Below are 25,935 nucleotides of genomic sequence, written 5' to 3' on the forward strand. Positions count from 1 at the left end.
GCAGAGGTTTCACATAGGTAACCTGCCCACATTGTGTAAACACCCTGCATAGGGTGCAGATGTCCCCCAGGAATCCCCAGTGTCCTCTCTCTGCCTCAGCATGTTAGAAATAGTCCAGAATGTGGTAAAAGCACTGCAGGCCCCTGGATTCCTATAGATCACTGACATATTCCAGGCTAGGGGAGTTATTCTCATGGTCGGTTATTCCTGGGGCTTCCTGTTCTAAGGGTGGAGCATATTGTTTAATCATTAAACTAATAAGCAAGGAACCAACTCTCCAAAGCCAGAGGGCATCGTGGAAGAGGGTGGGTGGGGAAAGCACTAGAAGGACCAGGTTCAAAACGTGACCTGATTGTTCCCAGGCAGTCTGAATTCCACCCCTTCCCCGGCCATCTCAGCAACTACTGGAAAGGGAGCATTTCAGAAGGGGTATGTTCTCCTCTGCACCTGTCACTGACCCTCTAGCTAGCACTTACGGAGGTGATGGAATCACCATCCTTAAAGGTTTTTAAGGCCCAGCTTGACAAAGCCCTGGCTGGGATGCTTTAGTTGGGGATTGGCCCTGCTTTGAGCAGGGGGTTGGACTAGAGCAGTGCTTCTCAAGCTATCTGATGTAGGGGACCGGCAATTTTTTTTTCCAATGTGCCAGAGACTGGTGCCATGTTGTTATCCTACTCGATGCTCTTATGAGGAAACTCGCCGCGGACCAGCACCGGTCTGTGGACCACCACTTTGAGAAGCACTGGACTAGATGACCTCCTGAGGTCCCTTCCATCCCTGATATTCTATGATTCTGTGTTTCTATTGCTTAACAATACCTGAGTCGCTGGCTTCAGGAACCATTCTTAGCCTTTAGTGTGCTATTATTTTATTTTGATTTCGAAGTAGGTTTTCCCCAAGGAGCATCAAACAGCATGAGGCAGCGATTTATGGGAGCAGATCGCGGCCTGCTAGGTTTTTCTAGGACAGCTGCTGAGTGACTTTAGAGGGCTTCACCATTACAGTTTGGCAGGTCCTAAAAGTCTGATGAGTTTATTTGACCTGCCAAGGAACTCTGAATCTGGGGTGCCACACGTTGCCACAACCTGCCTGTGACACGCCTGTTCAAACTCCATCATTTCTTGAACCGCAGGATTCCAGCTCAGTCTGGGTAGCCTGTGGAGCTGAATCTAGCACTGACTGAGTAACTCCAGAGTGACTGAATGCAGCACAACACTTCTGTGTCCCAGGGAGCACTGCCATCAAACTGCCTCTGAAATAAGGGAGCTCTGTGCATTATTGCTCTTTCTTAGGGTATGTCAGCACTGCAATCAAGGTGTGGGATTGTAGCATGTGTAGACAGACCCACACTTGCTTTCATCAAGCTAGCTCGGGTTCCTGGAGAAGTGAAGTTGCAGCAGCACGGACACCAACATGGGCTAGTTACCAGAGTCATTTTCCAGGGCCCTGGATGAGCTGGTACAGGCTGCGCTGCAGCCCATGCTGTTGCAGCTTCACTGCTATATTTAGTCATGCTAGCTGGATTCAGGCCAGCGTGGCTCGGGCTGTGTGTGTTGCAGTCAGCCCCCCAGTTGCAGCACAGGCACACCCTATTGTTATCTGTCTGGTTAAATGGCCCAAAGGTTAGGGGTGGAGCACTGAACCCTTTGGAACGGTCCCTGTGGTGACTCTTGTCACTTTGGGAATGAAGATTGTAAGTCTTGTGGCATGTGATAAATTGAACAAGTTAGTCACCCTGCCAACAGGATGGGGTGGAGAATGCAAGAAGCCCTGTGGCCTGGTGCCTGGTATAATGCTTCTGTCCCGCTGTTGTCTGGCAGGCCATGATCTTCAGGACTACTGCTGTGCTCTGGATGATGACTTTGACTTGAACTGGGAAACAGAGAAGGAACTTGAAGCTATGGCGTGTGATGGAGAAGACTTTATTCCACCAAAAATAATGGTGAGGGCTGTTCCCACCCCCTACCCTCCCTTGCCCATGCACCTCGTTCATCTTTTCACAGCTGTTGATTAGGATATTCATGGAAGAAGGGCAGAACCTCCAGTTCCACCTCACAGCTCTTCAGATCTCTCTTGGGGCTACTCGGGGGTAAGGGAGGACACCATTTGTGATGAGGCATGGAAAGGAAATTATCCAGCTTGATTCTTAGATTCTAGGGGGAGTGTGCAGCGCTGGCAGTTAGAAACACCTTTCCTTCCTCTTTTGACTTGTACAGTGCAGCTCCACGATGCCATTTGTGTACTTTACCCTGTTCTTATAGGCTAGGCCCTTCAGCCTTCCTTCCTCTTTACATCTGTTCTCGCTGGTCTGGTTTAGTGATGTCCTTACGTAGGGTCAAATCCTCACGTCCTTCCTTAGCCTTCACTCAGGCAAATTGCAATTGACTGAGCAAAAACTGAGTGCAGAATTCTGAATTTGACCCCTACTCAACTGGCTAGTTGGGCAGCTGGACCACTGGGGCATTGCTGATGCTTCATCTGAATGGGCCCCTGCTTTGGCATGCCATTGGGTTGCTACTATAGAGGATAGTGGTGGTGAGGTTGTCTTTTCCTTATACTCCTCCATTTTATTCTTTCTCTGGCATCCCCCCACCAAGGCAGATTTTTTTTTTCCAAGTGCAAGCGGTGGGGGGGGGGTCAGGGTAAGACATCTCCCCACAGGTTTAACAGGAAATGGAAATATGGGGCCCAATCCTCCTTTAACTTACTGTCTGGGTCTAGGTCAGGAGGGACTTGAGTTGTGTCAGCAGAGCCACGATGGGGTGTGCTCCCACTGAGATTTGTCATGGGCTGATGCTCCAGGCGCTTCCTTAGTTAACATTTCACTGGTGCAGCTTACTAGCCTCCCCCAGTGCTGGTGATGGCTGGCTTGCTGAGCTGTTCCCTTGCTATGGCCTGGATGCAAAGGGCTAATGAAGTGAGCAGTCAAGGAGCCCAGGGGCTAGAGGGGGGCCTAGCAGAGGAGTGGCCAGGATATTCCTACTGAGCAGGCTTTCAGTTTAGTTACCAGCAGGGGGAGGAATCCCAGCTTTCCCCGGATACGAGTTATGAATTTTGGCTTGATGGTCTAGTTGATGCCATGTCAGTAGGGTGCCTTTAAGCAAGGCCCTTACTGCAATCAGAACCATACTGCATAATGTGTTTGGCTGTCTTAGGCCATACCACTGTTTTCTATACATGGAGGAACCAGGGTCCCTGCTGTTTGCTTTCTGCAGTTCAGAGAGAGAATAGAAATACTGTAGCCTCTTTTAGCAGCTCATTTCTGACCTGAAAGAAGAAATATTTGCATCCAGAGGGATTATGGAGACTTCTTATGGAATAAGGATGCAGACAGCATCATTCCCAGTGTACAGTGCCTGCCCACAGTCCCTGTGTGTCTCTGCTCATGACCCATTTCTATTTCTCATTTCTGTTCCTAGCTTATTTCTTCCAAGGTCCCCAAAGCTGAGTACATCCCAACGATTATCCGCAGGGATGACCCCTCCATCATCCCCATTCTCTACGTGAGTAGCCTAGCTCTTTGCATGTTCGTTGGGTACTGGAACATTGGGTTGGCTCATAAGTGGAAATGAGTTTAGTGATTGTATCCTAGTCCCTAGGTGGCATCAGAATGTCTCAGAAGAACGATCACACAACTGAGCAAAGCTGGCAAATGCCTGCTCAAGAGAGGCCCAGTATTTTGGCAGCAGACATATTAGGTCAGGATTCAGGTTTATTGGCAGTGGGGTGCCCAGGACTGGAATAGTGGGGTGGCTGTAGGACAGGATGAGGGGCACTATCAGAAGCATGTGTCTAGTGACCTGGGACTGGAATAACAAGGGGGCTGTGAGCTGGAACTGAGGAACATCGTCCATGCTGTGTGACACCAGGAGTTGAACAGAGTCAAAGTTGCAGGTCGGGACCAAGACACATTAGCAGAGCTCTGTGTGTTGGAAGGCTACCCCATTCTTTGCTGCATTTGATCAGTTCCTAGACAGTTCAGGACTCCACATATCTCTGCAGTGGCCTCAGTCCTGGGCTCATCCAACACATTTCCCTATTCAACGCACAAACAATGTGCAGTATTTACGTTTTGAAGTCCACCTACTTCCTGTAACTTACAAAGTTTACGTTTATTGTAACACATGGATCTTAACATAAGGGCAATGATGCTTGTGATGATGACTGAGCCCACCATTTGTTTTAATTGAATCCCAACTTATGTGCTTACCCAGTGTAGCATTGTTCTCTGTCACATGAGGAGATCTCTTTAAATGATGAGTATCTAGCAGCAGCTAGGTTTGAAACATCCTTCCTGTTCTGTTCCAGGATCATGAACATGCCACCTTTGAAGATATTCTAGGTACGTGAGTGTTATTTTCTTTGTCTTTTCCGCCACTCAGAGTTTCACGTGAACAGTAACAGGGAACTCTCCAGCAGCTGAGTGCATGGGGGATTTCATTGTAATTTAATGTTCTATCGTATCCAGCCTCCATTGGGAAAAACTATGGATTCCTGACTCCCAAAGTTCTAAAGTCTGGGGCCTGTTTTGGAATCAGTGGGGCCTGTGGGTGTTCAGAGCCTCTGAAAGTCAGGCCCATGATGTTTAACAGGCCCAGAATAAACACAAATGAGAAATAGTGAAAATCTCTATAGAAGTGCCAGTGTTTCACCTTCTGTGTGGCTCACGTCTCTTCCTTTCATTGTTTTCTGCAGAGGAAATAGAGAAGAAGCTTAACATTTATCAGAAAGGCTGCAAGATTTGGAAGATGCTGATTTTCTGTCAGGTACGTGAAAGGCATTGGGGCCCTTGGCACTTTGTTAAAAGCCAATATTTTCTTCAGGAACAAATTAACTCCAGAAAAAAATATTCCAAAGCCAGCCCGTAGCAGGCTTTTATTAAAGCAATCACATCTTTAAATTCCCATTTCCCATTTGCTGACCTCTGAGCATCCTCAGCTTGCTGTGATGGCAGAAAAGGACATTTGGTTTAGTGCAGCAAATGCAGGGTTTGGCAGCTTTTCAACAGCTTTCTAGCAAATCCATGCAATCTGACTTCAGAAGGAAGCTCACAGACAAAGGGGCAGGGATTTGGAGCTTGATAGTTATTGATTACTTTCATAAAGCATCCTGCAGTATGCGTTAATACAGGAACATAGAAACTTCTATACTGGATGAGGCCAGGGTTTCTGTCCCTGCCAGTGGCCAGCACCAGACCTTGCTGTGAGCAGTTATGGAGTGACTTGCCCAAAGAGAGGTTTCTGCTGAGTATTCTCATGCCCTGGAGCAGGAATGTTGCAATCCAACCAAACTTTTTGAGATTTTTGTTTTTAATCCTTGCTGACATAACTGTGGATTTTCTCACAATCCATATACATGTGTCTTCTACAATTAGAGTAATGATGGTTTTCCGTGCCTCCTGGCCTCTGTTTGCCTATCATTTCCCTACCCCACACCATCAGAGAGCTTAAAGCAGCAATACCAGTCAGTGATTCAATGACTTTATCATTTTTGTGTAGGCTGCACTTGGTTACTAGATAGATTCATAGATTCCAAGGCCAGAAGGGACCATTGTGATAATCTAGTCTGACCTCCTGTGTAACAAAGGCCAGAGAAGCTCCCCAAAAGATCTTCTAGAGAAACGTCCAGTCTTGATTTAAAAATGGCCAGTGATGGAGAATCCAACTCAACCCTTGATAAATTGTTCCAATAGTTAATTACTCTGACTGTTAAAAATTTAGGCCTTATTTCCAGTCTGAATTTGTCTGGCTTCAACTTCCAGCCATTGGCTCATGTTACACCTTTGTTTACTAGATTGAAGAGCCCATTATCAAATATTTGTTCCCCATGTAGATATTTACAGACTGATCAAGTCACCCTGAACCTTCCCTTTGTTAAGCTAAATAGATTGAGCTCCCCGAGTCTATCACTCTAAGGCAGGTTTTCTAATCCTTTCATCATTCTCTTGGCTCCTCTCTGACCTCTCTCCAATTTGTCAACGTCCTTCTTGATGGGAAATATCCCTGAATGTTCAGATAAAGTTTCCAAGTGAGATGAATTTCTTGGTCTCCCTTATTATTCCTCAGTCTTCATATTTACACTGTGAAGATTTTAATCCAGAAATGTTATTGGGTCTTTCAAGAGCAGAGCTGGCTAAATAGTTAACTCTGATTATAAATATGTGCATGAATAAAGTTCAGAGTTCAGTTTGCTATGATCTGTGGGGGTATCCTGTTTACTATTCAAAAGTATAGAGGTGGCTTACTGGGGAAAATGTTTTATATATTTTCAAGGATTTAAGTGTTAAGTGTGATAAAGTTCCTCCTCTACTTTGGTGGGTCCTGTGCTTATTGGCAGATTTGCTCATCTCAGTGATCTTCCCCACAGTCTGGGTCAATTTCTCCTGTGTCTGATCAGGAGTTGGGAGGTTTGGGGGCAACCCAGACCCGCCCTCTACTCCGGGTTCCAGCCCAGGGCCCTGTGGATCGCAGCTGCCTATAGTGCCTCTTGTAACAGCTGCATGACAGCTAAACTCCTGGAGCTACTTCCCCATGGCTTCCTCCAACCACTTCTTTTATTCTCACCACAGGACCTTCCTCCTGGTGTCTGATAACGCTTGTGCTCCTTAGTCCTCCAGCGGGACAGCCTCTCACTCTCAGCTCCTTTGTGCCTCTTGCTCCCAGCTCCCACATCACTTCCTGCTCCTCTGGCTCCCTCCTGCCTGACTGGAGTGAGCTCCTTTTTAAACCCAGGTGCCCGGGATTAGCCTGCCCCTGATTGACTGCAGATGTTCTAATCAGTCCTGTCTGCTCATTGGTATCTTACGTCAGGTTTGTTCTGATTACTTCTTAGTGCAGGCCCTGCTCTGATCACTCAGGGAACAGAAAACTACTCACCCAGTGACCAGTACATTTGCCCTCTACCAGACTCCTGTACCCCACTGGTTTGGGTCTGTCACATAAGGCTATTTGGCTGAAAATTCATACTGGGAACTGCATCTGTTGCCATTCACTGTTCTCCTGTCTCAGCCGTTTGAGTCATCCAGTCAGGAAGAAGAAACAATACCATGTGATTTAGGCAACCAGTCACTCCTCATGCATAGCAAAGAGGGAATATTATAAGCGAACAGTTTGTGGACAACCTGAAAGCTGAAAATTATTTAGCAACCCCTAATGTAGCAGCCGTGCTCCCGGAACCCAGGGGTGGTTCTCACATGAGACAGCAGCAGAAAATGTGACCAAGTTCACACCAAATTCAGGGCAGGATTCTGTGCAGCCGTGCTGCAGGTTCACAGTGGGGAAGCAGTGGCCATAAGGAGCCTTCCCCGCTGCATGTGTCCGTGTAAGAGCTGGGCAGAGCCGTAGCCCCAGCACTGTTCGGAGCACAAGGATGGCTCTCTAATGGCTCCCCTAGGGATGTCTGGTGCTCCAGAGGGCAGAGGTGTAATATAGGCTGAGCCAGGGCTCCATTCTCAGCTGACTGGCCATCTACAGGGAGAGATCTGGGGGTGCAGACTGCCTCCAGTGCTGCTCCTGGGCAGATTGTGCCAAATCCTGAAGCTTTTGCTGAGTTTTCACTCAGTTGTTACTCAAGAAAATGTCAATTGAAGTCAATGGAAGTTTTTTCTGAGTAAGGACCGAGTGAAAACTTATTTATTACGTGGATACAGGTGTCCTTTGAATTCTTCAGCACCGTAGGGTCAGAATGCTGCACATCCGTGAGCCACACAGCTGACCCTGACCACTATATTTGCCAGTCAGTTAACCAACATCTCTGAGGCTAAGATCCCACCTAAGATGAGAAGTGGAGGCCAGGGCTGTTTATCCATCTGCCTGGAGCAACGTCAACCTGCTTTGTGATTTTAGTGTCACAGACTGGATAGTGTCTGCTCTGCCCTCTCCACCTCCAGTGCTTTTCAAACAGTCCCGCAGAAGCCTAGTCACTGAAGATGGGAAAAGCCAGGGCAGCGTGGTGTTCTACCGTCATTCTCTCTCTTCTCCATGCAGGGAGGTCCTGGCCACTTATATTTGTTGAAGAATAAAGTTGCCACCTTTGCCAAAGTGGAGAAGGAGGAAGATATGATCCTGTGAGTCGCTTTGTTATTTCCCAACCCTGGGTGCCCTTTCTCTGGTCTATTTAATGTAGATGGAGCTGGGTAGGCTAAAGTTTTATTCATATATTCATTGTGATAATCTAGTCTGACCTCCTGCATATGGGCCAGAAAACCGCCCAGCATTAATTCCTGTTTGAACTAGAGCAGAGCTTTTAGAAAAACATCCCATCTTGAATTAAATATTGCCAGTGGTGGTGATCAACCATGACCCTTGGGAAATTGTTCCAATGGCTAATTCCCCTCACTGTTGCAATGTACACCTTAGTTCCAGTCTGGATTTGTCTGGCTTCAGCTTCCAGCTACTGGATCTTGTTACTCTTTTGTCTGCTAGACTGAAGCCAGCTAGGTGGTGTCCAAGTCAGCCCTTAACCTTCTCTTTGTTAAGCAGACTAGCTTGAGCTCCTCAAGTCTGTCACTTTGCCTACTGGGGTTCTCCGTCTGGGCCTTTACTCTCTACAGCCGCTTTCTGCTGCTTTATTGCCCTCAGCATGAACCGATGCTACGTTGTCTTTTTTAAAACGTCAGTGCTGGTAATATCATGCAGCACAATTGTCAGGAATGGGAGAAGGGGAGAAAAGAGGAAATCAGAAGGGAAAAGGTTTAAGGAAAGTGTATTTAAAAACCCTGGCAACTATGAAGATGTAAAATTTAAAAGGTTTGGGACCAGTATTGAGGGAAGAGGAGTCTAACTGTACTGCCCTGCTTGGCAGAGGCAGAGCTGAGGGTGAGTGGTCAAAGAATTATTCTATGAGAGGAAATGCCAATGCTTGCAGCAAGTATTATTTACGACAGTCAACTGGCCGAGCTCTGCTTTGGGAACTCACCACTGTGCCATCCTGGTAGAGCATCAACAACCCACCACATGTGAGTGCAGGTGCCCTGTGCTGCTGCAGACTGGTTCAGCCCACCTTACATGCATGGAACAGGTGAGGCGGGGAGAGTTCCATGGAAAATCTTGCAAATGAGCTCAGGGAGAGAGACTTGTGTCTCCTCCAGGGTGGTCCCACTTTGGTCTCCCTGAACAACATGTGTCCAATGCCAGGGTGCCTGACTCTGCAGAGGGGGTGGATTTTAAATGGTAATTTTGTTTCCTCCTATTACTTCCAGCTTCTGGAAGCGGCTGAGCCGACTGATGAGCAAAATCAACCCTGAGCCAAATGTCATTCACATCATGGGCTGCTATGTTCTGGGAAACCCCAATGGGGAGAAGGTAGGTGGCCCTTGGCCATGGCCAAAAGCTCTCTGTGGGCAGGTCAGCTAGTGTGGCACAGAGTTGGGATATTTGATTAAAGGGCTTTCCCCTCTAATATTGAGGGGCATGTTGCCCTTTTCTTCTTCGAGTGATTGCTCATATCCATTCCAGTTAGGTGTGCATGCGCCGCGTGCACGTTTGTCGGAAAACTTTTTTACCCTAGCAACACTCGGCGGGTCGTCTGGGCGCCCCCTGGGGTGGCGCCGCTATGGCACCGGATATATACCCCAGCCGACCCGGCCACCCTTCAGTTCCTTCTTACCGCCTGTGTCGGTCGTTGGAACAGTGGAGTGCGGCTTAGCTGACCTCCACCTTCCCTAGCTACTCGTATTTTTTCTAGTTGTTCGCGTGTAAATAGTTGTTGTTCTTGTAGATATATATAGAATTAGTTGTAAGTTCTTAAATTATTAGTATAGTTAGTTGTTACTAGTTAGCGGGGTTCGGGGAGTAGCCCCTCCCCCACACCCGGTGCCAAAGCTCATGCCCGGCTCACCGGGTTTCAAACCGTGCTTGGCCTGTCACAGGCCGATGCCAACAGGAGACCCACACGACTCCTGTTTGAAGTGCCTCAGGGAATCGCACTTAACTGCTATGTGCTCGATTTGCAAGGCTTTCAAGCCGCGAACTAAAAAGGAGCGGGACATCAGACTAAAACAGCTCCTCTTGGAAGCGGCCTTGACACCACCACCTTCGGCGCCGAGCGCCCGTCAGTCAGTGAGCAGAGGCACTCCCACGGCACCTGATCGCACCGGTACGCCTAAAGACTCCTGGCACCGGCCGCCACCGGCACCGAAGTCGACTCCACGTCGCTCCCTCTCCCCGAGGCCGAAAAAGGCTAAGACTCCTGCTGCTTTGGCAATGCCCACGCCGCAGCCAGAGAGTACGCCCAGATCGGACCACCCGATGCCGATACCCGCCGCGGCACCGACGAAATCAGCACCGTCGATTCCGGTCCCGCGAGGGCTGTCGAGTCCGGCGCCTGATAGCTCCCTGGCGCGTACCGTGGTAGAACTCATCATGCGATCCACGCCAGAGGCATTTTCGGCGGCGAGAGACTTGATCGCCCTCACGGATATGGCACTGCCCCCACCCCCGGCACCACCGGTGCGGGTAATCCAATGTCTGGGCAAGCCAACCCTGACCAGACCACCGTCTGTCGGCTCAGCAGACAGGCACCGCTCAAGATCACGGTTCCGCAGGTGCTCCCGGTCAAGACAACGCTCCCGCTCTCGAAGCCGCTCGCAGTCCCGGCACCGCTCCCCTACACAGCATCGCTCTAGCTCCCGGCACCGACCTAGGCACTACACCTCCCGGAGCTGCTCACGTCGCAGGGACTTGAGATCCTGGTCGACCTCCCAGCACTGGTTTGGTTGCAGGTCCCGGTCTCGATCACGGTACCATTCTGAATACCGGCACCAGTCCCCGCTGAGCAAGGGAGCAAGGTCCGTCGGAACCTCAGCCCAAGGTTTCTCTGCTCCTCCATGGCCATCCAGGCAGACGTCTGTGTCCTCCCACGCGGACAGTTACTACGACCAGGACCGTGATACGGAGGTACCTACCGGGGTCTTCCAGGACGTCTGGTCTCAGGACATGGGACCTCAGCAGTGGTCCTTTTGGACACCCTGGGCGTACCACCAGGTCCAGGGTGCTCCTTTGGCCCAGACCCGCTCCGTTCCCTCAGAGCATCGGGCGCCTGAGGCCACCATTAGCCGTCCCCTCCAGCTGGGACAGAGGAGCAGATGATCCATCCGCCAGGCTCCCCGGTACTGCTAGAGCAGGAACCGACCCATGAGCAGGAGGCCATCCAGGACCCTCTCATCCCCGGAGTGTCATCTTCTTCTTCTCCAGATGAGACGGTGGCAGGGACCTCGTCATCAGGGCCCCTGCCGATAGACCTCAGAGCTCATCAGGACCTCCTTAGAAGGGTGACACTTAACATCAACCTCCCAGTAGAGGAAGTCCCAGAGGTCGAGGACCCCGTCGTGAGCATCCTGTCGGCGGATACCCCCACTAGGGTGGCTCTGCCCTTCATTAAGACCATCCAGGTCACTGCTGATACCTTATGGCAGTCCCCAGCCTCCATTCCCCCTACGGCAAAGGGAGTTCAGAGGAAATACATGGTACCCTCTCGGGGGTACGAATACCTATATGTCCATCCTCCTCGCTCCTCATTAGTTGTCCAATCGGTCAACGAAAGGGAATGCCATGGCCAACAGGCACCAGCCCCCAAATCTAAGGAGGCTAGACAGATGGACCTTCTGGGTTGCAAGGTGTATTCGGCAGGTGCCCTGCAGCTCCGGGTGGCCAATCAGCAGGCTCTCTTGAGCTGTTATAGCTACAACACCTGGGCGGAGGTGGGTAGGTTCACAGAACTACTACCCCTGGACTCGCACCAAGAATTTGCCGCATTCCTTGAAGAAGGGAAGAAGGTGGCCAGAACCTCCCTCCAAGCTTCTCTCGATGCGGCCGACTCGGCAGCCAGAACTCTAGCCTCAGGTATCACCATGAGGCATATCTCCTGGCTCCAGGTCTCCAGCCTGCCACCCGAGCTCCAATACAGCATCCAGGACTTACCCTTTGATGGCAAGGGTTTGTTCTCTGAGAAGACTGACCCCAGGTTGCAGAGCTTAAAAGACAACAGGGTCGTCATGCGTTCGTTGGGCATGCATACCCCCATGACCCAACGTAGACCCTTCCGGTCTCAACCGCACCGCCCATATTTTGTGCCCCGGCACAGGCAAGACTTCAGTAGAAGGTGCGGGCGGGGTGGCCGTAGACGCCAGTCCGGGCCTCAAGGGGGTCAAAATCACGGGCCCCCAAAGGCACCTCTTGGGCCTAAGTCCACCTTTTGAAGGTGTGCACGAGGATGGCGTACCAGTTTCAGGACAGGATCCTTCTCCTCCCTTCTCCAACCGTCTCTCCTACTTCCTCCCAGCGTGGTCCCAACTGACCTCAGATCTCTGGGTCCTGCGCACAGTGAAACAAGGATACCACCTCCAATTTGTTTCATCCCCGCCTTCCCACCCCGCAACCCAGTCCCTCTTCAGGGACCCCTCTCATGAGCAAGTCCTCTTACAAGAGGTGCAGTCTCTCCTCGCCGCAGGAGCAATAGAGGAGGTACCAGCAGATGAGAAGGGGAAGGGGTTTTACTCCTGCTACTTTCTGATTCCCAAATCCAAGGGAGGCCTGAGGCCTATCCTAGACCTGCGAGGCCTCAACAAGTTTATGGTCAAGTTGAAGTTCCGCATGGTCTCCCTGGGGACTATCATCCCGTCCTTGGATCCTGGAGACTGGTATGCCGCCCTCGAATGAAGGACGCATACTTCCACATCGCCATCTTCCCTCCGCACAGGAGGTATCTCTGCTTTGTGGCCAATCACCAGCACTTCCAATTCACTGTCCTCCCCTTTGGCCTCTCCACGGCCCCAAGGGTGTTTACGAAGTGCATGGCCGTCTTCGCCGCCTACCTCCGTCGGCAGCAGATACATGTATTTCCATATCTGGACGACTGGCTCATCAAGGGAACCTCCCAGACTCAGGTTCTACAGCATGTGGGCATAATCACGGACCTATTCTCCTTGTTGGGGCTGCTCCTCAATGCTGATAAGTCCACTCTGGTCCCCACACAAAGGCTGGACTTCATAGGGGCGACCCTGGACTCCACTCGAGCCAGGGCCTATCTCCCTCAGCCACAATTCCAGGTGATTGCAACGATCATTCGAGGTCTGCAGACCTCTCCAACCACCTCGGCTCGCACATGTCTTGGCCTACTAGGCCACATGGCCGCATGTACTTATGTGACCAAATATGCCAGGCTCCGCCTGCAGCCCCTTCAAACGTGGCTCAATTCGGTCTACCGTCCGGGCAGGGACCCAATAGACGTTCTGGTGACAGTTCCCCCGAGCACCTTACGCTCCCTCGAGTGGTGGCTAACTCCCTCCCTGGTGTGTGCGGGGCTACCATTCCATCCACCACAGCCCTCGCTGTCCCTGACGACAGATGCGTCATCTCTCGGTTGGGGGGCTCACCTAGGTCACCTTCGTACCCAGGGCCTTTGGTCATCGCAGGAGCTGACACTCCACATAAACATCCGAGAGCCGAGAGCAGTCCGCCTCGCATGCCAGGCATTCCAGCAACATCTTCACGGCCGTTGTGTCTCAGTGTTTACAGACAACACAACAGCCATGTATTATATCAACAAACAGGGAGGGACTCGCTCTTCTCCCCTGTGTCAAGAGACCATTTGACTCTGGGACTTCTGCATAGCCCACTTGATAGACCTGGTGGCGTCCTTTCTTCCAGGGGTTCGGAACACTCTGGCAGATCAGCTGAGCAGATCCTTCCTCTGTCACGAATGGTCAATAAGACCAGACGTTGTTCATTCGATCTTCCAGAGGTGGGGGTTTCCCCTCTTAGACCTGTTCACCTCTCGCATGAACAGGAAATGCCAAGCGTTCTGCTCCTTCCAGGGTCTTTCACCGGTATCGATCACAGACGCATTCCTCATGTCGTGGAGGCACCACCTGCTCTATGCCTTCCCACCATTCCCCCTGGTTCACAAGGTCCTGATAAAACTCTGCAGGGACAGAGCGCATCTAATTCTGATTGCGCCAGCGTGGCCCAGACAGCACTGGTACACCACCCTGCTCGACCTGTCCATGGCCAGCCCAGTTACCCTGCCACTCCTTCCAGACCTCATAACGCAGGATCAAACAGTCTTCGCCACCTGGACCTTCAGGCCCTTCACCTCACGGCGTGGCTCCTGCATGGCTGAACACATCAGTGTTACGCTGTTCCGCTCTGGTACAGCATATTCTCCTTAATAGCAGAAAGCCTTCTACTCGGTCCACATACCTGGCCAAGTGGAAACGTTTCTCCTGCTGGTTTACAACGCAGAACCTTACCCCTTCTGAGGCCTCGATTCCCGTTGTTCTGGACTATCTCTGGTCTCTTAAGCAACAGGGCCTGGCGATATCTTCTCTGAGGGTGCACTTGGTGGCTATCTCCACATTCCATCCTGGAGAAAGTGGCCACTCCGTGTTTTCCCACCCCTTAGTCACCAGATTCCTTAAGGGCCTGGAGTGCCTCTACCCCCCAGTACACCACCCTGCCCCCACCTGGGACCTCAACTTAGTCCTAAGCAGACTTATGCATCCGCCATTTGAGCCATTGGCAACTTGCTCGCTCCTGTGCCTGTCGTGGAAGACAGTCTTCCTAGTGGCCATTACATAGGCCAGAAGGGTCTCCAAACTTCGAGCGCTTACGGTGGACCCTTCATATACTGTCTTTCACAAGGACAAAGTCCAGTTGCGACCTCATCCGGCGTTCCTCCCTAAGGTAGTGTCGGCCTTCCATACCAACCAGGATATCTTCCTCCTGGTCTTCTTTCCGAAGCCTCACTCTTCTCGACAGGAGCAGCAGTTACACTGCTTAGATGTCTGTAGGGTGCTCGCTTTTTATATCGAGCGGACAAAGCCCTTCCGGAAATCCCCCCCCAGCTGTTCATGGCAGTCGTTGAACGGATGAAAGGTCTACCAGTCTCCTCCCAGAGGATCTCCTCTTGGGTAACGGCATGCATACACACGAGCTATGACCTGGCTCATGTCCCTTCAGGCCATCTCACTGCGAGTTCTACCAGAGTTCAGGCTTCATCAGCCACTTTCCTGGCCCACGTGCCTATCCAGGAGATAAGCCGTGCAGCGACTTGGTCATCGGTCCACACCTTTGCTTCGCACTATGCTCTGGTCCAACAGTCTAGAGATGATGCAGCCTTTGGCACAGCAGTTCTGCATGCTGCCACATCTCACTCCGACCCCTCCACCTAGGTAAGGCTTGGGAATCACCTAACTGGAATGGATATGAGCAATCAATCGAAGAAGAAAAGACGGTTACTCACCTTTGTAACTGTTGTTCTTCGAGATGTGTTGCTCATATCCATTCCAAATCCATCCTCCTTCTCCACTGTTGGAGTAGCCGGCAAGAAGGAACTGAAGGGTGGCCGGGTCGACTGGGGTATATATCTGGTGCCATAGCGGCGCCACTCCAGGGGGCGCCCAGTCGACCCGCCGAGTGTTGCTAGGATAAAAAAGTTTTCCGACAAATGTGCACGCGGCGCGCGAACACCTAACTGGAATGGATATGAGCAACACATCTCGAAGAACAGCAGTTACAAAGGTGAGTAACCATCTTTTCCCAGCCCCTCTTCTCTAAGGATTTGCCTGCTTTGCAGACATGTGCTGCACATCTCACCTCATGAAGAGAGTAGTTCGGCTAGTGTGTGTCTTTGAAAGGTTAAGCCACCCTGTGGGCCATACAGTAGATAGGCAGGAAGGGACTGTTCAGTTTGGCCTGTGAGTGCCTTTCAGGAAAAGTGAAGAATGGGAACATAAGACCGTTTGTTGCAGCCATAGACAAAGATCAGAGAATCATAGAACTGTTGGGCTGGAAGGGATCCCGAGACGACATCAGGTCCAGCCTCTGTGCTGAGGCAGGACCAAATAAACATAGCCCATCCCTGACAGGTGTCTGTCCAATGTGTTCTTAAAAACCTCTAGTGGCAGGGATTCCACAACCTTCCTGGGAAGCCTATTCCAGTGCTTAACTATCCTTCTAGATAGAAAGTTTTCCCTAATAACTAACCTTGCTGAAATCTCCCTTGCTGCAGATTAGGCCCATTACTCCTTGTCCTACCTTTAGTGGATGTGGAAAACAATTAATCACTCTCCTCCTTATAACAACCCTTAACCTATTTGAAGATGGTTGTCAGATCCCCCCTCAGTCTTCTTTTCTCAAGACTAAACATGACCATAGGTCAGGTGCTCAGAACTGGACACAATACTCCAGCTGAGACCTCACCCATGCTGAATGGGACAATCACCTGCTAATACACCCAAGAATATTAGCTCTTTTCACAACTGCATCACATTGGTGGCTCATATTCAGTTTGTGATCCACTATAACACGCACATCCTTTTCAGCAGTGCTACTGTCTAGTGAGGTTTTTCCACCTTTTGTCCCTACCAATAATCAAAAGGGCTGATCAGGTTAGCCTGGAATAGTCAAAGGGAAGTAGGGTCAATGTGAGTTGGGCACCTAACTCACAGCCGTATTCAGCAGCCCCTTGTAGGCAGGATTCTTCCAGCGGTTGTGTGCGCTGGCTCCTGTTGTCCAGCACAGGAGCTGTGAGCTGCTGGGGCATGGGTGGAGCAGGACCTTGCCTAGTGGTTGTGGTGGCAGTTCAGCATAATAGTGAGCATAGATCCAGGAGTCACCTACCGGTCAGAGGGTGACACCAGAGTCAAGGGCGAGAAGCCAAGCCAAAGGTTAGGGCAAGGAGGCAAGGCAGAGACTGGAATGGACAGGAATCAGGTTGGAAGCAGGGGCTGGAGCAAGAGCTAGAGAAGGAAGTGGAAGCCAGCACAGCTGCAGCATGGCATGCTTTGTGCAGCCACTCTGCTGCTGCCACTGCAAGGCTCAAGCAGCAGGCTGCTGGCTCCCTGGCCAATCAGGAAGCTTGGCTATTTGGAGAAGACTCGCTGAGCTTGCTGGGTGGCCTAACGACCAGGCTGGGAGCCAGCTGTTCTCCTGACGGGGCTGATCCAAAGATTTGAGTCTGACTGCTCTGAAGAGTGCTGAGTTCTCTCGTTCCCCATTGCCCTCTGCCTGCCCATCAGTTTAATCTGAAGCACCTGGAGTGCCTCTTTTGATTCAGCTACTAACTTTTAAATCTCGTGTCATTTCAGCTCTTTCAGAATCTGAAAAACCTAATGAATCCTTATAGGGTCGTCTTTGAGTCGCCACTGGAACTTTCAGCTCAAGGTAATTTCTTCTGCTATAAATGTGAGGGTGTGCTCCTCCAGCATCACTGCCTCCTCCATGGGCCCCCTTCACAAAGAAGCTCTCTTCAACTGCCGGAAGCACTGCCCCAAAAAGCCAAGTCCCTGAAACCTTCCCCTCTTTGTAATGACCTTATCACTGATTTGTATGGTGAATTCCTCCTGGTCCAGCTTTTCCCCTTGCACATTTCCTCCCTTTTTTGCCTTTCAGTTGCACCCGTCATTGTGTTTGTAGCTGGGCGGCGCCCTCCAGAGCTAATGCAGATCAACAAAAAGGGCCGGTAACAGGAGCTGAGCTCGTAATTGATGGTTTGGTTTGACGGCAGGTCCAAACAATTGAAAAAAATTCACTTTGGGTTGAATCAGATCTGAAATTTTCAAAATGTTTGGTGACTCAAAAGAAGTCCATTTCAGGTCTGTGCCAAAGCAGGGACTTGAACCTTCAGCTTCCACATGAAGCCACTGGGCTTAAGGGGTGGGAAAGTAGCACCTCTTTCTCTGGCTGGTTTGTGACTGACTGAAGTTTTGTGTCAAATTTGCAAATGGTTTCAAATCAGCAGAAACTTCATTTTTTGTCCAATAAACTTTTCTTTAAAAAAATGTTGCCCAGTTCTACGTGGAACTAATACTGACCCTTCTGGGCAGAGGTAGCTTAGGAGATTCGGTAAGTTACCAGAGCATGCTGAGGTCAATAGGAGAGAAGCACATGCACATCTGAGAGTAGAATCTTTTCCTTAATGATGCATGTGAGTATTTCTGCTCCAGAGGATGCTAAACACCAGCACTAGTTCTGAACAGACTGCCCATGCTAACAGGAGAGCTGAGTGTGAACCATCTTTTCATAGTCTCTTCTGGTCTGTAGTTTGAAAGACTTTAGAGGCTGTAGACACCATTTCTTTCCTTGTATGGTTGATATCTGGCTTGTGGCTTCTATCCACCTGCTCTGTGTGGTAGATTTTCACAGTTTAACCAGTCATAAATACAAGAGATGCATTGTCATCCTTGCTGAAATTATCCACTGTGCTTTGCCATTGCCAGAATTATAGCGATTAAGACCAGAAGAGACCATCAAATCATCTAGGCTGGCCTCCTGGCTATCCCAGGCCATTGACACCTCCCAGCACCCGCACACTCAACCCATCGACCGAAACGAGACCCAATATTCCAGCCCCCAGGAGACTAGACTTCTGTGCCACAGGCAGAGAATAGCAGAGACTGAGGTGCACCAGTGCTTGAGGTTAAGTGAGAGACACGCAGATAATCATGGCAAGTGCCCTGCACCCATATGCTGCACAGGAAGGCAACCCCCCACATATGGCAATCAGTTAGACCCTGAGTATTTAAGCAAGAATCAGCCAGCCAACACCTGAAAGAGAGAATGTTTGGTGCCATCTCAGAGCCCTGGTGCTTCCCATCCAATGTCCATCTCCAGATGTCGCCATCCTAGATGCTTCAGCAGAAGAAGGTTTAAAATAAATCAGATTCCACTGAGGGTGGAAAAATTCCTTCCTGACTCCTGATGGTGGCAGGCTGAAAACCAGGGCTGCTGAGCCCTACCCCCCATTGTAAGCAACACATCATACAATTTCACTCATAAATTTTGTCCAGCTCTTTCTTAAACCTAATTAAGTTCTTTGCCCCCACAACTACTGTTGGAGGTCAGTTCCAGAACCACCTCCCTCTGATGGTTAGAAACCATCTTCTAAATTGCAGCCTGAATTTGTTCATATCCATTTGTCCTTGTGCCAATACTGTCCTTTAGCTTAATAAGCTCTTCACGCTCCCTGGTATTTAATCATAGAATATCAGGGTTGGAAGGGACCTCAGGAGGTCAGCTAGTCTAACCCTCTGCTCAAAGCAGGACCAATCCCCAGATAGATTTTTGCCCCAAATCCCTTCCTCAAGAACTGAACTCATAACCCTGGGTTTAGCAGGCCAATGCTCAAACCACTGAGCTATCCCTCCCCCCCTCAATTTACCCCCCAATGTATTTAGAGATAGCAATCATGTACCCCTCGGTCTTCCTTTTGCTAGACTGAACAAGCCAAGCTCTTCCAGTCTCCTCTGATAAAATAGGCCCTCCATTCCCCTGATCATAGTAGTAGTTCTCTGCTCCTGTTCTAGTTCACATTCGTCTTTCTTGAACTTGGGTGACCAGAATTGTACAGAGTATTCCAAACAAAGTCTTACCAGTGCCTTGTACGATGGCATTAATACAACTCTGTCTTTACTGGGTATGCCTTGCTTGATACATCCAAGGATTGCATTTGCCTTTTGTCCAGCTGCATGACATAGGTGGCTCATAGTAGTCTTGTGATTGACCCAACACCCAGCTCTCTCTCCTCCTCCTGTAGCAGAAATTCTTATTAGACCCTAAGCGCATGATCCTGCAATGTGTGCTATTGAATTTCATCCCATTTTTGCCACTCCAGTCTTCAAGGTTATCCAGATCTTCCGTATAAAAATCTGATCCTCCTCAGTATTGACGCTTCCCAACCTTCAGCAAATTTTATTAGCACACTCCTACTCTTTTTGTGCCATGGTCATTAATAAAAATATTGAATAAGATTGGTCCAAAGACTGATCCTTGAGGAACTCTACTAGTAACCTCCCTCCAGTCCGATACTTCATCTTTCAGCATACCGTTGCCTTCTCCCCGTTAGCCAGTTCTGTGTCCACCTTACAATTTTTGTACTGATCCCCATCTTCTCTAATGTAACTAATAATTTATCATGTGGTACTGTGTCCACATATTTTAGATCTATTTATTTGTATTACTGCAGCACAGAGGAATCTAGGCAGTGTACAAATACAGAACAAAAAGACAGTCCCTCCCTCAAAGAGCTTACAATCTGCAAGAAGCTGAGCACCTCACCCCATTTGACCTTAACAAGATCATCCTCAGCTCCCACTGACTTGAGTTGAGGATCCGCAGCATTTTGCCTGGAGAGGCCTTGCATTTTCAAAGAGCATACCTAAGATCCACAACAAAACCATGCAGTGGTGCATGGCCTTGGGCAGAGAGTTAATTGTATCAATTCAACAGAAAAGATTGTGCTTTCTGCAAACAATAAATCTTGTAGGTGGTGCCCAGCAGAGCGGTTCTTGGCTCTGCAGGAGAGCGAGGCTTGAGACTGCATTGCAATTTTTTCATCTCAATAAATCTAGGACACATAATGTAACCACTTTAATCCCTGGCTACCTGTCATGCAGACATCTCAAACTGACCTTAAGCAGCTGTGAAAGATAAAAGTCCCTCCCTCTGTTTTGCTTTTTAGAATCTAGAATTGTTTGTTTTTCTTATGCTTTTTGGGGGGTTGGGTTTTGTGAAGCTACACTGGCCACCTCCATTTGCAGGATTTCTGTAAAGTGACTGTCCTAGTGAAATACTTCAGTCAAGCAGGTGCAAAAAGGATTCACACCAGTAGCGAAACCACCCAAGTCCACGTTTTCGCCAGTGTTCTGCTGAACTTTTCACTTTGGCAAAAGACAGATCTGGGTAGCTAAAGTGATCTTTTTGCCTTACCAAACTCACTGCAGCCATGGAGATCGGAGATCTCATAAGCATGAAGGAGAGGGGCCTCTGTTACTGTCTGACAGGTCTGACTGTGCCTTCTTTTGGTCCATAACTTCCCAGTAGGCCAGTGGCATGTTCCCTGCTGTCATTCTAGCTAGTGTCTCCCAGAGCTGGAGAGAGTTGTACTGTGATTCTCAGCAGCCACTGATTGTCACCTTTGCTGGCAGTCTGTGCAGAGAGGCCAAGAACAGAATGGGACATGGAGACAGAGCTGTATCTCACCTTCTGGGTGCAGGTGAGCACACACTGGCAGGCTATTAGGGGAGCCCGCCTTGCTGTTGCCTGGGCTCTCCAATGTTGAGTATGAATAATATGATCACCCATTTCAGGGGTTGTCAAGGCAACACCTTTTATGGTTACTTTCAGATGGGGCAAGTGATGCCCAGAGTGAGTGACAGCTGTCCGCAGTGTCCCTACATGAGACTCACAGACAGACCTTCCTGTGGGCATCCATGAAACAGGGAGAATCGATCTTTTTGGCTGCAGCAGGCTGCTTGGTTTCTGCTCTGTCTAATGTATCTCTGGGGTAACCTCTGTGCTTTGTTTTGGTTCTCATCCTAGGGAAGCAAATGATTGAAGCTTACTTTGACTTCCGTCTTTATCGCCTCTGGAAGACTCGCCAGCATTCCAAACTGTTGGACTATGATGACATTTTATGAGCTGGAGAAGCTATTGCATGAGGAGAGTGATCACCAGTGTCTCACAAGTCATGCTTGTGGCAGAGATTTTTTTCATTGGCACAGGGAGCCCTGCAGGAGGCAGCAGTGCTGAAGGGATAGAAGGAAGAGCTGTCATGTCAAAAGGCTTTTGGGTAAAGACAGAGACTTGAAGGGGAGTGGTCTGACTCCGCAGACACCGCCTGCAGAGTCCTTGCCTCTCAGAGGGAGCTGTGTCAAATGGGAAATTTCCTTGCAGGACTGAGCTGTTTCAGGTCATGATGGGCCAGAATCAATTCCAGGTCCTTTTAAAGACATTTAAAGCTCAGGTTTTCTTATAAAAAAATAAAACAAACAATCCATGCACTATAGTAAAGCAGTGACTTGAAGTCCAGAGCAAGAAGGACATTGTACTGATGGGCGCTCCCTAGCAGCAAACACTGCTGTGCTTGGGATGTTGGAAGGCAAGGAATGCCATACTTAATCCTGCAAGCTTTGACCGGCAAAGTTCAGCAACCTAATGTCAATACACATTGAAATAGAGAATTAAAGTTTAACATATTTTGGTTTAATAGAAAATAAGTGCAATTTTTATACACAGAGGGGAAAACCCTCCCAATATTTAATTAGTTACAAATAACACATCAATAATCAATAGATGAGGTATTTTTTAGTCTGCTTGAAAATATATTCGAAATCGTAATATATCTTCTGTAGACATATTTAATCACCAGCAATATGATTTTAATGTTACTTAGCAGACCCTGCATGTCTGCTGCATAGATCAGTCCTATTTGGTTTTGGTTTTATTTTTAATTTCAGAGTAGCTGTGTTACACTAATTGTATGTGTTCTTATGCATGTATATTGCCCCTCCAGTTAGACACAGCTTTCTTACTTTATCTTTGCTTCTTGCAAAACTGTATGGTTTTAGTTCTGCTGAAAGTTTAGGTTAGAAATACAGTACATGACTGAGTGGAATCTTGGTCAGTTTCATTAAGATAGAATAATGAAGTAGAAATTAATAGCCATGTTAATTGTTCACTCAGTATATTGCTACATTTTAGAAAGGTGAGCTCTTCTTGCAGACTGCAGGATGGAACAGAAGATTATTTGAGAATGAGAAATCCTCCAAGGAGGTTTAGGGGTTTGAATTAATAGAATGAAATACTTCTTGAAGTATGTAGCATTGGTTAGTAGCATTTTGAATCTTTCCCACATTCATCTAGTTGCCAGTTGACTTACAAACCACAGTTTTTTCCAGCAATCTATTGAGCCGTTTGTAGTTCTCAGCTTTCCCTGCCAAATCCTCTTTGTCTGAGACAGACAGCTTATATAGCTCTCATTTGTGAGCAGCTATGGTTTTTTAATCTGGATTTGTGCTGAATATCTTTAAGGATATACTGTGGAATATCTTGACTTTTTTTTAGTCTTCTAGTATCCTGAATGTCTAGGGGCTAAATATTACTGCAGTCTGCACAGGTCACCCTGGCCATTTGGGGCAATTATACCTTTTCTCTTTCAGAGAGGTAAAATATACAGCAGAATAACCATGGAGGGTTAGCTGTGCTCCTGATGTGTTCATTTGTAAAAGTACCTGGCTGTGCAGTGCAGAAATATATATATATAAACCTTCTTTTGAATTGTTTTAAAAAAAAAAAGTTAATTCTGATCTGTGGAAAATCCCCTTTCTCTTTCCTGCCCGTGTGTTGTTGTAATACTAGGGAGCAGGGCACTGGCTAAAACTGCTGACCCATGTACATTAATGACCTTTTATGTCAAATCTTTATGAAATAATCCACGTACAGTTAGTAGTGGGGGAGAGGGAGAGACAGTTTCCGATCATTAGAAATCACCATGCAAGCAAATAGTTCATCAATATCTGCTTGCGAATGACATGGCCCCAGCTTGAGAAAGGTGAGCACATTGTTCTGCTTCTCCAGGCGGCCATCAGGATGCTCTGCAGCTGCTGGGCATTGGGGGCGCAATTCTTTTTCTAGCTGATTTATGCTCAGATTTTCAGACTAAAAGGATTCTTGGCATCACTACGGTGCCTTTGGAAGAAAATGTCACAGCAAATGTTTTTAAAGCTATATGTCACTGAACTAGCATCTGGCATGTGATCACCTCTCTGCTGTGTCAGGAGGAGGTGTGAGTTGGATATTCTACTACAGCCTAGAAATGAAATGACAGTGACATCATTAAGATGTTGACGCAAAAACGCATCCATATTTGATTCTGTCACTTTCCAGGTTGCTTTCATGATTTGGGTTGTTGCTTCCAATGTTAAGTAAAGAATGATAAAATGCTCTCTCATCTCAAGTAAAGCCCCACTTCAGTGAATGTGATAGCATAAATGTAGCATTGTGAAAATACTATGTGACTCCGAAAGGGCCTTTAATATATACACTTTGGTAATTTATCTGTATAACTATTGTATATCTATTATGACTGAGCACTTCTAGAACTAGAGTTGCAGTGGAAAAGTAGACTGTACAGTTGCATAACCTATCCTATGTGGAGATGTGAGTTTGAATGACTGTTTCAGACTGTTTTACTGGTCCAATTGACTGTATAGTGTAGTATATTGAAAATAATGAATGCATTTCTCTCTTTTCCAAAGATCCATCCCATGTAGTTTTATATTATTATGACATGAGCAGATTCTTGTATTTGCAGTGATCATTTGACTAAAGGGATGAAAAAATGTTCTAAAAGCTATAATTGGGAGGACATTATGGGGATTTTATACCTCCTGCCTATCAACTATTTAAAACCTTTTGTGCTAATATCACTTTGCAAGTTAGTTTTGAAAGGAAGAAATTGTATTTTCATCCACTTCTAGCTGCCTGATCTTTAGAATGCCTGAGGAAACAGGAAGGAGTCAGTAGGGTATAGGATGAAGAAAAACTTGGTAGCTATTGAGGCTTTAGAGGAAAACACATAGAATGTGACATCTTCCATTGGAACCAACATGTCAGCAGTTGCACACAATGGGGCCTGCATTCGTCAGTCAGTATATCATATGCACACACGGTGAAATCCACCCTATGCAGAGGACCAGCTTCAGTTCTACGCACCACTTCACGCCCACCTAAGCTCTATGGAATGGGTTTTGAGTAGTGCATAGGCCTTGTACTGTCATGCTCTGTTGTGTACGCATTGCGGCACGATGAGATACCAGAAGTATGTTTACTGACTGATGCTCACATCCTAGAGTGTGTCACTGCACCTATAAAATGGTTCTTTTCAGTTTACTTTTTTTTTAAGCTATAAAGCTGTATTAAGCCATGCAATCTGTTCCCCAAATTAGTCCACTTTCTAACAGTACTTTTATTTATAATTGCTATTTGAAACTTTTGGTGGAGCCCACTTCTAATAAATATAGTGCAACTCTGTTTACAGTGGTTTCAGAGTAGCAGCTGTGTTAGTCTGTATCTGCAAAAAGAACAGGAGTACTTGTGGCACCTTAGAGACTAATAAATTTATTTGAGCATAAGCTTTCATGGGCTACAGCCCACTTCATCGGATGCATAGAATGGAACATATAATGAGGAGATAGATAGATATAGATATAGATATAGATATACAGAACATGAAAAGGTGAGAGTTGCCATACCGACGCTAAGAGGCTAATTAATTAAGATGAGCTATTGTCAGCAGGAAAAAAAAACTTTTGTAGTGATAATCAGGATGGCCCATTTAAGACAGTTTGACAAGAAGGTGTGAGGATACTTAACATGAGGAAATAAATTCAATGTGTGTAATGGCTCAGGCATTCCCAGTCTCTCTTTAAGCCTAAATTGATAGTATCTAGTTTGCATATTAATTCAAGTTCAGCAGTTTCTCGTTGGAGTCTGGTTTTGAAGCTTTTGTGTTGCAAACTTGTCCCCTTTAAGTCTGTTACTGAGTAGCCAGAGAGGTTGAAGTGTTCTCCTACTGGTTTTTGAGCGTTATGATTCCTGATGTCAGATTTGTCGATTTAGAGACTGTCCGGTTTGGCCAATGTACATGTCAGAGGGGCTGGCATCATGATGGCATATATCACATTGGTAGATGTGCAGGTGAATGAGCCCCTGATGCTGTGGCTGATGTGATTAGGTCCTATGATGGTGTCACTTGAATAGATATGTGGACAGAGTTGATAGTGGAATGAGGCAAAAGTCCCTAATTGCTTAGCTACGTTTTATTTGGCTTTCAGTCCTTAAGAGCCTTGTCTGCAGTGAGCTTTTTGTTAAGATTTCTCACCATTATGCTACAGCAGGTCAGCTCCACTAAAAGGAGTGCGCTACTATAGACCCAACCACAGGTCTTTTAACACCTGTTTTGTTTAGACCAGCTGTGATTAGGGGCTGGATGAAACAGTAGTAAAATGCCAGCATCTGGGTTATTCTGGCCCTTGTTCTGATGCTAGCACAGTGGAAATACACCTGAGCTAGGGCAGTGGATGGAAATTGTAACAAAGATCACATGGTAGACACATGGTAAACTGGGGAGACTTATGGTAGACACAGTTTATTGAGA

At 47.9% G+C, this 25,935-nt stretch overlaps 1 protein-coding gene across 6 annotated transcripts in view; it reads left to right on the forward strand.

Moving 5' to 3' along the window:
• NSMF (NMDA receptor synaptonuclear signaling and neuronal migration factor) overlaps nt 1-24,440 on the forward strand; it is an 87,923-nt gene extending 63,483 nt beyond the window's left edge. For 5 of the 6 annotated variants that reach the window (XM_032797490.2, XM_032797512.2, XM_075060454.1 and 2 more), the window contains 8 exons: nt 1,821-1,942; nt 3,420-3,503; nt 4,309-4,342; nt 4,696-4,766; nt 7,986-8,065; nt 9,200-9,302; nt 17,087-17,162; nt 21,318-24,440. In XM_032797490.2, coding sequence (XP_032653381.1) covers nt 1,821-1,942; nt 3,420-3,503; nt 4,309-4,342; nt 4,696-4,766; nt 7,986-8,065; nt 9,200-9,302; nt 17,087-17,162; nt 21,318-21,415 — 668 coding nt within the window. In that variant the 3' untranslated portion in view covers nt 21,416-24,440. Of the gene's footprint in view, nt 1-1,820; nt 1,943-3,419; nt 3,504-4,308; nt 4,343-4,695; nt 4,767-7,985; nt 8,066-9,199; nt 9,303-17,086; nt 17,163-21,122 lie in introns of all 6 variants that reach the window. The other variant, XM_075060452.1, reaches the window with a different exon arrangement.
• The last annotated feature ends 1,495 nt before the right edge of the window (nt 24,441-25,935 follow it).

The sequence above is a fragment of the Chelonoidis abingdonii genome, chromosome 24 (assembly GCF_003597395.2).
Source record: "Chelonoidis abingdonii isolate Lonesome George chromosome 24, CheloAbing_2.0, whole genome shotgun sequence".
NCBI lineage: Eukaryota > Metazoa > Chordata > Testudines > Testudinidae > Chelonoidis > Chelonoidis abingdonii.